This window comes from Salvia hispanica, chromosome 4, assembly GCF_029641045.1.
Source record: "Salvia hispanica isolate PSC_SH4W2 chromosome 4, Shi_PSC_v1, whole genome shotgun sequence".
NCBI lineage: Eukaryota > Viridiplantae > Streptophyta > Magnoliopsida > Lamiales > Lamiaceae > Salvia > Salvia hispanica.
Genome location: NC_142695.1, coordinates 8,633,324 through 8,644,647, shown reverse-complemented (window position 1 = coordinate 8,644,647; position 11,324 = coordinate 8,633,324). Strand labels below are relative to the sequence as shown.

General features: G+C 37.0%; 2 protein-coding genes across 2 annotated transcripts; both read left to right on the top strand.

Annotated features, from left to right (window-relative positions):
- The first annotated feature begins 1,541 nt into the window (after positions 1-1,541).
- LOC125194581 (uncharacterized) lies at positions 1,542-3,000 on the top strand. The gene is made up of 2 exons (XM_048092840.1): positions 1,542-1,593; positions 1,958-3,000. Exons 1-2 carry the CDS (start codon positions 1,542-1,544, stop codon positions 2,998-3,000), a joined length of 1,095 nt encoding a protein of 364 aa, XP_047948797.1.
- Positions 3,001-4,161: 1,161 nt separating this feature from the next.
- LOC125196439 (CASP-like protein 1E2) lies at positions 4,162-6,665 on the top strand. Its single transcript, XM_048094955.2, has 2 exons — positions 4,162-4,548; positions 6,193-6,665. Exons 1-2 carry the CDS (start codon positions 4,280-4,282, stop codon positions 6,527-6,529), a joined length of 606 nt encoding a protein of 201 aa, XP_047950912.1. The 5' UTR covers positions 4,162-4,279; the 3' UTR covers positions 6,530-6,665.
- The last annotated feature ends 4,659 nt before the right edge of the window (positions 6,666-11,324 follow it).

Below are 11,324 nucleotides of genomic sequence, written 5' to 3'. Positions count from 1 at the left end.
TAAAAAAATTGTCTTCACCAAGCACGGAATTTGTCAAGAATCGGAGAATACCGAGCACATTCTGATCGTAGCTAAGCTAAGGGTACCTTAAAAATTGAAATGTAATTATTTAACTCAACTGAACATGATTTATACATATCAAATTTAGATGCACCGTCATCATTTACCATACTCGTAAGCGCTAAATTTTCTATACCAAGATAGAAAAGTTGTGATAGGAATTTGATAAATTTGCATATATACCAAGATAGAAAACTTATGATAGGAAATAAGATGAAGCTTTTGTGTAATAGTACTCTCTCCGTTTCAGATAATTTGTCTTATCGGGCACAAATTTTAAGAAATATAATGAAAAAGTAAGTTGAAAAGGTTAGTGGAATGTAGATTCTACTTTTATATATTAGTTTTATAATAAAATGTGGGTAGGAATGAGTCATCCGACCTCATATTCCACTACCCAAAAAAGATAAAAAATGAAATGGGATAAATTATGTGGGATGAACCGAAATGGATAAATAGGACAAATTATCTAGGACGGAGGAAGTATATGTTTATCGAATAACATCTAAAATGACTAAATTGACCTTTTTGAAATTACAATACTACTCCATATATGTTGGGCGATAGGCTCACCCCGTCCACAATTCACTTATTTGCATCAGTTCCCATAATTAAACACTAATTCTCAAATAAGCGTAAATTTTTATTTTTATTTAGATAAATATGCAGTTTCTAATTTAGATTTTTTTCTCAATAGTAAGGTGAGACTCATTTTCCACTAACAATATTTTAATTACCTTTTCTCTCTACCTCTTTTTACTTTATCAATTTTGCATTGAAACTCGTGGAAAATCCAAAGTACCTATTCTTCGGGGACGCAAGAAATATTATTTTAATTAATAAATAATTTTATTCTGACGAAAGTTTAACGACGTTAGGTGTGGTATTTCATGCCCAGATGAGCGATAGCCGGTAGACATATAATTGTGCTTTGAGATCTTTCAAACAGCTAGAATATTTAAAATCATAAGTTTTTCTTGATATTTCTATACCATAAACACATCTTTATAATTTTTTCTCTTTTGTTATTCGCGCCAACATTTGCTAATTTTGTTTTACTACGTATATTTGATTACATCTAGTTTAGATTTTTAATTATTCTCAAGTTTAGTTCATAAACTTAAGATTGCCAATAAACTAAAAGAATAAACCACTAGCCCAAAAATTTAAGCCCATATCAAATACTATTAAATACAATTAAATTCTTAAAAAAAGGAAAAGAAATAAAATCAGATCATAACAGCCGCCGTCGCTTTTCTTCTTCACAAATTTTTATCCTTCTTTCTCTCGACGCCTCCGGTATTTCTTTTCCTTCCTAAGTAAATTATTTCTGCAGATTAACTGTAGAGATAAAGCATATTTTGTTGATTCCTTGTTTTTTCTCAAATTGATCTCGTTATCTACCTTGACAGAAAGCACGGCTACCTCCGCCATGCGCTGTCTGCAGTACTCCGCCATACGCTGCCTTCCTCTCTGCAGAGATGTTCGATCCTCCATTTACGCTTCAGTGCCCGAAGCTCAAGTCATCCGCAGGTTCAATTTTAAAAAAAAAATAATAATACTACCTCCGTCCTACAATAGGATTCCACATTTATAACGAAATATGAGGGAAATGAGTTAGTGTAACGTGTTATGGGACGGACTAAAATGATAAAAATGAACTCTTATTGTGGGACAAAGGAAGTAATAATTTAATAATGTGACTTGTTTTTAAGTCTAACTGTGGGAAATTTGTAATGTTTGTTAGAAAGGTGGAAGCTACCCTGGACCCCCAGTTTGATAGATTACCATTGTATCGTCGATCGAACAGTCTCCCACGTATTTCCTCTTTATCTTTATCACCTCATCATCAATTGTCAATAACAAGCTTAAAATGCTTTCCATTTTTATCGTGTAGGTTTCGATTGGCCACTGGATCGTGCTTTATGCGTATACGAGATAAAACATACACCATCACTTTCCAAGCCAGACATCTACCCTAAGCCTGAGACTGAGACCATTATTTATTATGATAATCATGTTCTTTGTACATATCTCCTTAAAGAGGATGGCACCTTCTCACCTAAGTATTACACATGTCCTCCCTCTTTTCTAAACGACTATTCCTTCACTGGGGCTACTTCTAATGGTCTACTTCATTTTCATAATCGTGACTCGTCGGCTCATGCTCTTTGGAACCCAACAACGAATGAGTATAAGATCCTGCCTATCCCCGAGCCCCGTCCAAAAAATCTTGAAGAGTGGCGTTTAAGGGCATTTGGAATGTGGTGTGACCATAAATTTGAAGATATCAAAGTGATGCAAATTAATATCTTGAATTTGGCAGATCAAGTTCATTGCTTCTTTGATCAATTTAGCTTGTATTCACTCAAAACTAATTCATGGAGGTTAATATCATTATGCACTCAGTTTGACTATGACTTATTTGTCTGTGCTTGCATATCTGGGGTTGTTTATTGTAGAGCATGTGATCGAAAGAACGGCGTCATGGTTATTCGCTCGTTTGACCTCTCTACTGAAACTATGTCTACTTTACCCTCTCCTGAACTTGGTGGGAATATTTGTAAAATTTTTGAGTGTAATGGGTTGCTTAGTGTTGTTGCATTGTTTTTTGATGAAGATAGTGTACCTTGTAAATTCCAACTTTGGACAATGAGAGATGGATCATGGATAATGGAATCTGTTTTCCATACTCGTGGTGTTCGGCGGATGTTATGGCTTTCGCGGGACGGTAAGCTATTGTATTTTGTAAGCATGGCTGATGAGCTAGTGGTGTTTGATCGTAGCATTGGAAAGTTGAAGCATCTTGGTGTCAATTGTTTTTCGTATGAACCAAATATCATTCCGTTTGTTGAGAGTTTTGGTCAACTCAATGGAATTTCACATGTTGAAGAGGTACATTCTCAATTCCTTATGCTTTATCCCTTGTATAAATTGTGAAAGCTTATTTGTATATGTATGGATGACTTATGTGTTTTTATTGAAATTAGTCAACTTGACGAGTGCCTTTTTTTTGTCACGAGAAAGACATTGGAAGAGAGATTGCCCAAAGTTCAAGACATAAGGTGCACTGAATGAGAGCTCAGGTTTGTTTGTTATTAATATAAATATGTCTATGAATAATTCACAGTTGAGCATCAGCTACTTCTCTCTCTTGTGGCTCACACTCACACATTTGTAATAATGTGTATGGCCTAAGTAACATCAGGAAGGTGAGGTCGGAGGAAGTAGACGTATGCATGGTAAATGGAGCTAGAGTTGTTGTTGAACGCGTAGGGACTTATAGATTACATCTTTCTTCGTGATTTAGGCCTTATTTATGTAGTTGTTATTTTGTTGCTTTTATTTCAAAGAAATATTATTTTGCTAATAATATTTTGTTGCTTTTATTTTGTTGCTTTTACATCAACAAGATTTAGGCCTTACATCACGTTGAATATTGAGATTTGAGGGTATTCTCAAGTCAACAACCAGGCTTCGGGATTTTGCTAATGCGAGTGGTGAGCTAAAAGCATCATCCTTTGTAGTATTTCTTTCTTATGTTTAGTTCATAAGGTTTGACATCATATCATAGTTGTCTTAAAACGATTCTGAAAAATCTAATGATAATTACTGAATTGGTGTATTATAAATTTATTTTATGTTGTGATTTGCAGTGAGATCCCCAACCCCAAAACACATTTCAAAAATTTAAATAACTCATCAAGAAATTCGATTAGCAGCATGAAAATCATCACATTATTGCACGTTCCTTTCTTATGTATATCAATCAGCCTTTGAGCTAAATTTTTTGTGAAAGTCGATGAGTTACTACGCTAGTTTGATAAATTTGCATGATATAGCAGGTTACTGGTAATAAATTTATCGAAGAACAGGGGAAATGACTAAATTGACCTTCTTGAAATATAGTCCTATGTCGATACTTCATATATGTGGGGCAAGGCTCACCCCGGCAACATTTCACTAATTAATCATTTGCATCAATTTCCATAATTAAACTCTAATTCCCATATAGGCATAAATTTGTTTATTTAGATAATTATTCACATATTCCATATGTCACACTAACAAACATTAAGTCTTGATTTACACTAGCACCGCTCTATAATAGGCGGTGGCAGCTCGCACATACTTCTCAACTTATCTCTCATCATATTTCCTTCACTTTGTCCCTACAAAAAAAGAAAGAAACAAATTTGTAATATTTAGAAAATTAAATATGGATTCTCAATACAAAAGCAGCGGCAATGGAGGAATTGAGAGTGGTAGTATAACTATAAGAGATAGGGAGGTGACAATGGCTAACAAGAGAAGTATGCGTGGATGCGACGTCGTTTTGAGGTTCTTGGCCCTGGCGCTCTGCCTCGCCGCCGCCGTGATTCTCGGCGTCAGCAAGGAGACCAAGATGGTGGCGATGACTCTGGTCCCCACGCAGCCGCCGGTCACCGTTCCGGCCACCGCCAAATGGCACTATTTGTCGGCTTTTAAGTAAGTTCACAATTAATATTGAAGTTAAAAACTGTTTATGATTTCATATATCTTTCTGAAGTTGTAATAGAATTCAACTTTATCTTAGACACAATTTAAAATTTGATGATTTTATTCATGATCATGGAATATAGAAACTTATTAGTAAGTTAAAATATTACTAACATTTACTATACTTCTATAATGTCTACGCGGGCTGGTTTGATCCCAATGAGAGGGAAATATTCGTTCATATAGGAACTATATTAGAAAATGAATATAGTATTTAATAGCATTCTCATGATTTAGATTGTAGAGTTTATGTCCAAACTCCTAAGCAATATTCATTCGTAGATGCCGGAAAAGCTTCTAGTAATAGATTTAAGGGTAAATAGCCGTTTAAATCACCAAGTTTGGTCAAAATCTGGTTCATCCCACAAAGTTTAAATCCGCTAATTAAATCACGAAGTTTCATTCTTCTAGTTTATCTCATGAGTCGAATTGTAGGTGGAATCTTTGCATCTCTACATTGAAATCCATCTTGAAATCTCAATTCAACTTTAAGATCAAGCTTCTTATAATTACACTTTGGATTATACACGCATCATTTTCGTGATTTAAATCTCTATCCATGTTAACAAAGATTCCACCTAAAATTCAACTTATGGGATAAAGTAGAAAAATTGAAATTTCGTGATTTAATTAGCGGTTTTCAAACTTTGTGGGATAGACCAGATTTTGACCAAACTTGGTGATTTAAATGGCTATTTACCCTAGATTTAAAGCGTTGGTCTTATATAAAGTGTTGGCAAAATATGAATTCTTGAACCTTATTTTATTTAATTACTACAAGGAAATTAAAAGACCTTTACAACAGACTGGTAATATTAATGGAGTTGTATAGAATCTTGGATTCTTAGGTTAGTGGGTTAGATTGTAGTTAGAGCTAATTAAGGTAGTTAGTGCTAATAGCTGAATCACGGCTTAATTTCTACATAATTATTCATAAATAATTAGTTGTTACATCATTGTGTTATTTATCACTATTGAAGTCTGCATTTAATTGTGTTGGTTGTGCGGCAAATATCACACCAGTTAAATATTATTATTTGTCATTTTTAGTCGTATTTGAATGTTTGAAAAATATCAATATTACTAGAACTAAATTTAGTTTCTCAATCAACACGCCAGATGTCACAAAACCTTGTTACATGAATATCCTATAATTAAATTACATTATGTGTCATACCTTTGAAAATGAGATTTAAAAAATAAAAATCAATATAGCTTGATTGAGTAAGTATTATCCAACGTCATACTACTATATTTAGATTTCAATCATCTGTATCCGAGTACACTGACCTATATATAAACTATTTTAGTATGACATCAAAGAATGTAGCATTATTAAAGTAGATCATGAAAAATGTTGGCTTTATTTATTACTACTGATTTCCTCCTTAATTCCTTAGGGCAACATAAAATTGCAATCGACTCTTATGTTGGATTGAAAATAAAAAATGGTACATGATAATATCAACGTCAATCTTTATGTGTGTGTGAAATATTAAAGATCAATATAATATTTTTGAATCAAAATAGTGATTATAGGGTGAATTAATCTGAGTAATGCATGTTTTATGAAATTGTCTTGTTTAATTTTAGGTACTTCATGGTGGCAAATTGCATAGCATGTGGCTATGCAGCCATTTCATTAGTCCTAAGCCTAGCAAATAGAAATGGCAAAAAGGGAATCACAAAATTGATCATTTTGTTAGACCTAGTAATGGTGGTGCTCCTATTCTCTGCCATCGGAGCCGGAGGTGCCATCGGCCTCATCGCCTACCAGGGTAACTCGCGCGTGCAGTGGAACAAGGTGTGCAATGTGTTCGACAAATTCTGCCGCCGGGGGGCCGCCTCCTTTGGCCTCTCCATTGCTGCCTCGATTGCCTTCTTCTTGTTGGTGGTGCTTGCTATCCACAACCTCCACCGCAAAAACTAGACATCAGTGTTTGAAATGTTTTCCTGATAAATATGTTGCATATCTATAAGACAATAGTTAAACTTATGTTTCTTGTTTAAACATGGATGTTTTATTTTTATATGAAAGGGTGTGTGATGCTTCTTTTTGTTCTAAAGATTATTTCAAGGATTAAATATAAATAAGCCTGACTGTTACATTTTGTTTTATAAGCCCAACCCAGAAAATTATGGATCCTCTAATAAGGAAACTTTATTGTTGGGCCCAAATGTTTGCTCACTGCATATGTCATAACTTTATTTAACAAAAAAAATTCATTTCAGTAGTACTATATATCAAATCTCATTTTATATTATTTTGTCAATTTGAATAAGTTAATTATAACCTTTAAAACTATATTTAAATTTCATAATATAATAAATACTCTCTCTGATCCGCATAAGGTATCTTTTTTCGACCCGTAATATTATACTCCAATGGGACATTCTGAAAGAAAAGATAAATCACTTTATATGCGATAGAGAAAAGATATAAAAATGAAAATCAAACTTTACTAATTTTTTTCAATCAAATTTCTTTCATGTATTTTTAACCCGAGTCAAAATGAGATACTCATACTGCAGCGTACATTATTATTTTTCCTGACATAATTACTCCCCCCTAACAAATTTGTTGATTTGTAATTTTGTAGCAATTTTGTAGCATAAAAAATTAAGAGTAATAGCCAAAATTGGTTCTGAACGTATGACCATTTTATTTTTTGTCTGAAATCTTATCTTTTGGATTTTTTGTTCCTGCACATATGGAAATTTGATCATTTTGGTCATCCGTCAATAGTTCTGTTAAAAACTAACAGTCAACGGGTTTAATTCCGATTTTGACCAAATTAAACTCTTAATTCTGATTTTTAAGTCACTAATTAATCTCCTAAATATTTTAACAAATATCCATTTAAAATTAGAATTAAATCTTGGGTTTTTATTTTTTCAACATCGCATCGCGATTTCACTTCATCCGTCATCTACTTTCTTCTTCCTTCCTCTAATCTTTCATCTTCTTCCTTTCTCTACATCTCAAACCCTAGTTATGGAGCGAAATCCCAAAAACCCCAAGCATTCAAATTCTGGAATTCCATTCCCAAAATAAAAATTCCGTTTACGAAAAAACTGCCAAAACCTCAAAATTCATTAATTTTCAGAAGGGTAAAACTCTCTCCCAATTCCCTGATTCCTAAATTCTCAAAATTGGGGGAACCAAGGCAGAATTCACCCCCACCTGAGTTGAAACCGCGCCTTCAGATCCGTGATCGAAGTCATTGATTTTCCGTTTCTTTGTCTCGATCCTCGAAGGCGTGGGAACCAGAATCCGGTTCGGATTCGGAGGCCGGCTCAGGTTCCGGCTCCGACGCCGAATGCGCGGAATCCTTCTGATTGATTTTGGGGTCTCCTTGTGTTGCATGCATGGGCTGTGTGCGTCTAGACCATGAGAAGCATGCATGCAACGTATCAGTCACATGAGTGTATGCGAGGGCACCTATGTGGATTACGCATTTTAATAAGCTGTGGAGATCAATAAAGAGCACGTGTTTCATTCGAATATGCATGAGTGAGGTGGCAGATGAGCTGGCAGAGAAGGCATGTGATGCATGGGCAAACAGAGTATAAAAGGGGACCACGCCACCTTCATTTTGTGTGTGTTGTGTGATTGTTCATGTGTTTTAGATCGAGGATCTGAAGCATTGTATCACATTTTATTGCTTTCTCGTTGTTGCTTTGTTATCATTCCTATTTTCGTAATACAATTCCTCATTGATCGCGTCATTGCTTTGATTTCGCTGCATCATCTGAGTAATTGTTGTTGTGGCTGGTGAGTTCGGTTCATAATTGGGAAATCACGAGCTAAATTCGTATCAAGTGGTATTCAGAGCGTTCGATCTCCGGACGTCGGATCGGTGACGCGAAGCATGGAAATGGAAAGGAAAGTGATGGATCTAGTGGAAAAACTGGTGGGTGAGTTGCTGGAGAAGGCAACGAAGGCTCAGAATGGGAAGCTCGATCAGATTACTGATGCAATCGCGGCGATTAATTTGCAGAATCAGAAGAATAAGGTGGCGTTTGAGAGTGGGGAAGGAAGTAGCGGTGGAGGTGGCCGTGAGGGGAACGATTGGGAGCGATCCACGCGTTATGAGTTTCCGAAGTTCGACGGAGACGGATTCGAGGGATGGGTGATGCGAGCTGAGTATTTTTTTCAGGTTGCAAAGGTACCTGAGGAGGAAAGGGTAAGGGTGGCCGCGATTCACTTGGAGGGGAAGGCGATGCAGTGGCATAAAGGCTTTGAGAGCCTACATGGCGATGTAGCGTATGCCGATTGGGGAAGTTATATCACTGGGCTAGCCGCTCGCTTTGGAGCAAATGCATTTGAGGATCCGTTATCAGATCTCCGAGATCTAAAACAGAGAGGAACATTGCAAGCTTACATGGATGTCTTTGATGAGCTATACCCGAGAGCTGGTATTAGGGAGGACCAGGCCTTAAGTTTCTTCCTATCTGGACTAGTAGATGAGCTGCAGATGCCGGTGCGGATGTTTAAACCCAAGGGGTTAGCTGAAGCTTATTCATTGGCTAAGTTGCAGGAACTTACAGTTAAGGCATTAGGAGGAGGGAAGTCTAAGGTAAATAAGAGTGGATTGTCCTCAGGAAATAGCTATTACTCGAGCAGCAAGCCTTTAGCTGTGACAGCCACCAATAAACCAGTGGGGAACCTTAGTAATTGGAGTGGAAACAACAAAGATAACACTCGTTCTGGGGGGATTAGAGCTAGTGCAAATTTGACACCAAAGGAATGGGATGAAAAGAGAGCGAGGAAGGAGTGTTTCTGGTGTCCAGAGAAGTTCACACCTAATCACAAGTGTTCAATGAGGAAATCCTTTGTGATACAACTACTTCAGAGGGAGGAGCCAGTGGAGTCAGAGGAAACTGAGGAAGAGGTTGAGAATGTGGAAGAGGATGGACTGGATCTGCAATTATCTTTACATGCAGTTTGGGGGAAGGATGGTCCTCAAGTAATGAGGATTCGGGGGCTGTGCCAAAAGAAGGCCCTAAAGGTCCTCGTGGACACAGGTAGTACACACAACTTCTTGAGTTCTAAGATGGCTAGAAGGATTAGTTGTGATCTGGTACAAGTAGACTCAAAAGCAGTGGAGGTAGCGAATGGTAAGATACTGCAATGTAAGCAGAAGTGCAACAATTTTGAGTGGGAGATGCAGGGCTCTGTTTTCCAAACCGAGGTCTATATCATCAATCTGGAAACGTATGATCTCATCTTGGGAGGGGAATGGCTATCAACCTTAGGAGAAATAAGGTGGAACTTTAACAAACTGAGCATGGAATTTGAACTAGATGGAAGTGAGGTTAAGCTGCAAGGGGAATTGTGGTCTCCCAAGACTGAACAACTTCATTGCTTGCATGTCCTTAATCAGCAAGAGAATGATGAGAATGAAAGGAAAATAAGCCAGTTGATGCCAGCTGTGGAAACTGAGTAGGGGAGTTGTTGTGAGATCAGTATAGAGGAGGTATGGCCTGGGCTTAAGGAGATTCTGGATGGAAATGCTGACTTATTTTTGGAGCCAAAGACATTACCACCTCAGAGGGATCAAGATCATAAGATTATTTTGAAAGATGGTACTGAGGCAGTGAATATTAGACCTTACAAGTATGCATCACAACAAAAAGATGCTATTGAGGTTATGATTGCTGAGATGCTGGAATCTGGAGTGATTCGAAATAGTGAGAGCCCCTTTGCTAGTCCTGTGGTGTTGGTAAAGAAGAAGGATCTCTCTTGGAGGATGTGTGTGGACTACAGAGCTTTAAATGCTATCACTGTGAAGGATAAATATCCCATACCTGTCATAGAGGAGCTGCTGGATGAACTGGGCTCAGCTTCTTGGTTTTCAAAAATAGATCTGAGGTCGGGATATTGGCAGGTACGCATGAGGCCTGAGGATGTATATAAAACTGCTTTTAAAACACATGCAGGCCATTATGAATTTTTAGTGATGCCCTTTGGTTTAACAAATGCTCCTGCTACATTTCAAAACCTTATGAATACAGTCTTTAGGGAGCATCTCAGGAAATTTGTATTAGTTTTCTTGATGATATCTTGGTGTATAGCTGCAACAAAGAAGAGCATGAGCTCCATTTGTCTATTGTTATGGGTTTGATGAAGAAGCACAGCTTGCTAGCTAAAAGATCCAAGTGCACCTTTGGGTGTAGGAAGGTTGAATACTTAGGCCATGTAATTTCTGAAGAAGGGGTGGCCACTGATGAAGGGAAGATTGAAGTGGTAAGGAATTGGCCTCCGCCAAAAACCATTAAACATGTCAGAAGCTTTTTAGGCTTAACTGGCTACTACAGGAGGTTTGTTTCTCATTATGGAACTATTGCTAAACCTTTGGTAGAAGTAATTAAAGGGTCAGTGTTCAGATGGTCCAATGAAGCACAGATGGCCTTTGAGAAGTTGAAATCTGCTATGACTTCAGCTCCTGTTCTAGCCTTACCAGATTTTTCTAAGGAATTCATAGTTGAAACTGATGCATCGGGGGTAGGAATTGGGGCCGTTTTGATGCAGGAGAAACACCCCATAGCCTATATCAGTAAGGCTCTATCTCCTAGATATCAATCTTTGTCAGTATATGCTGGCTATTTTGATGGCAGTAAGGAAATGGTATCATTATCTTCAGTGCAAGAAGTTCGTCATCCTAACTGATCACCAGAGCTTAAAGTACTTACTAGAGCAGAAGCTCACCACTCCTACTCAA

Bases quoted from the DNA above. Each gene is read 5' to 3' on its own strand.
- LOC125196439 (XM_048094955.2), top strand. From the start codon at position 4,280: ATGGATTCTCAATACAAAAGCAGCGGCAATGGAGGAATTGAGAGTGGT. The intron at 4,549-6,192 runs GTAAGTTCACAA...GTTTAATTTTAG, and splicing joins CACTATTTGTCGGCTTTTAA to GTACTTCATGGTGGCAAATT.
- LOC125194581 (XM_048092840.1), top strand. From the start codon at position 1,542: ATGTTCGATCCTCCATTTACGCTTCAGTGCCCGAAGCTCAAGTCATCC. The intron at 1,594-1,957 runs GTTCAATTTTAA...TTTATCGTGTAG, and splicing joins GAAGCTCAAGTCATCCGCAG to GTTTCGATTGGCCACTGGAT.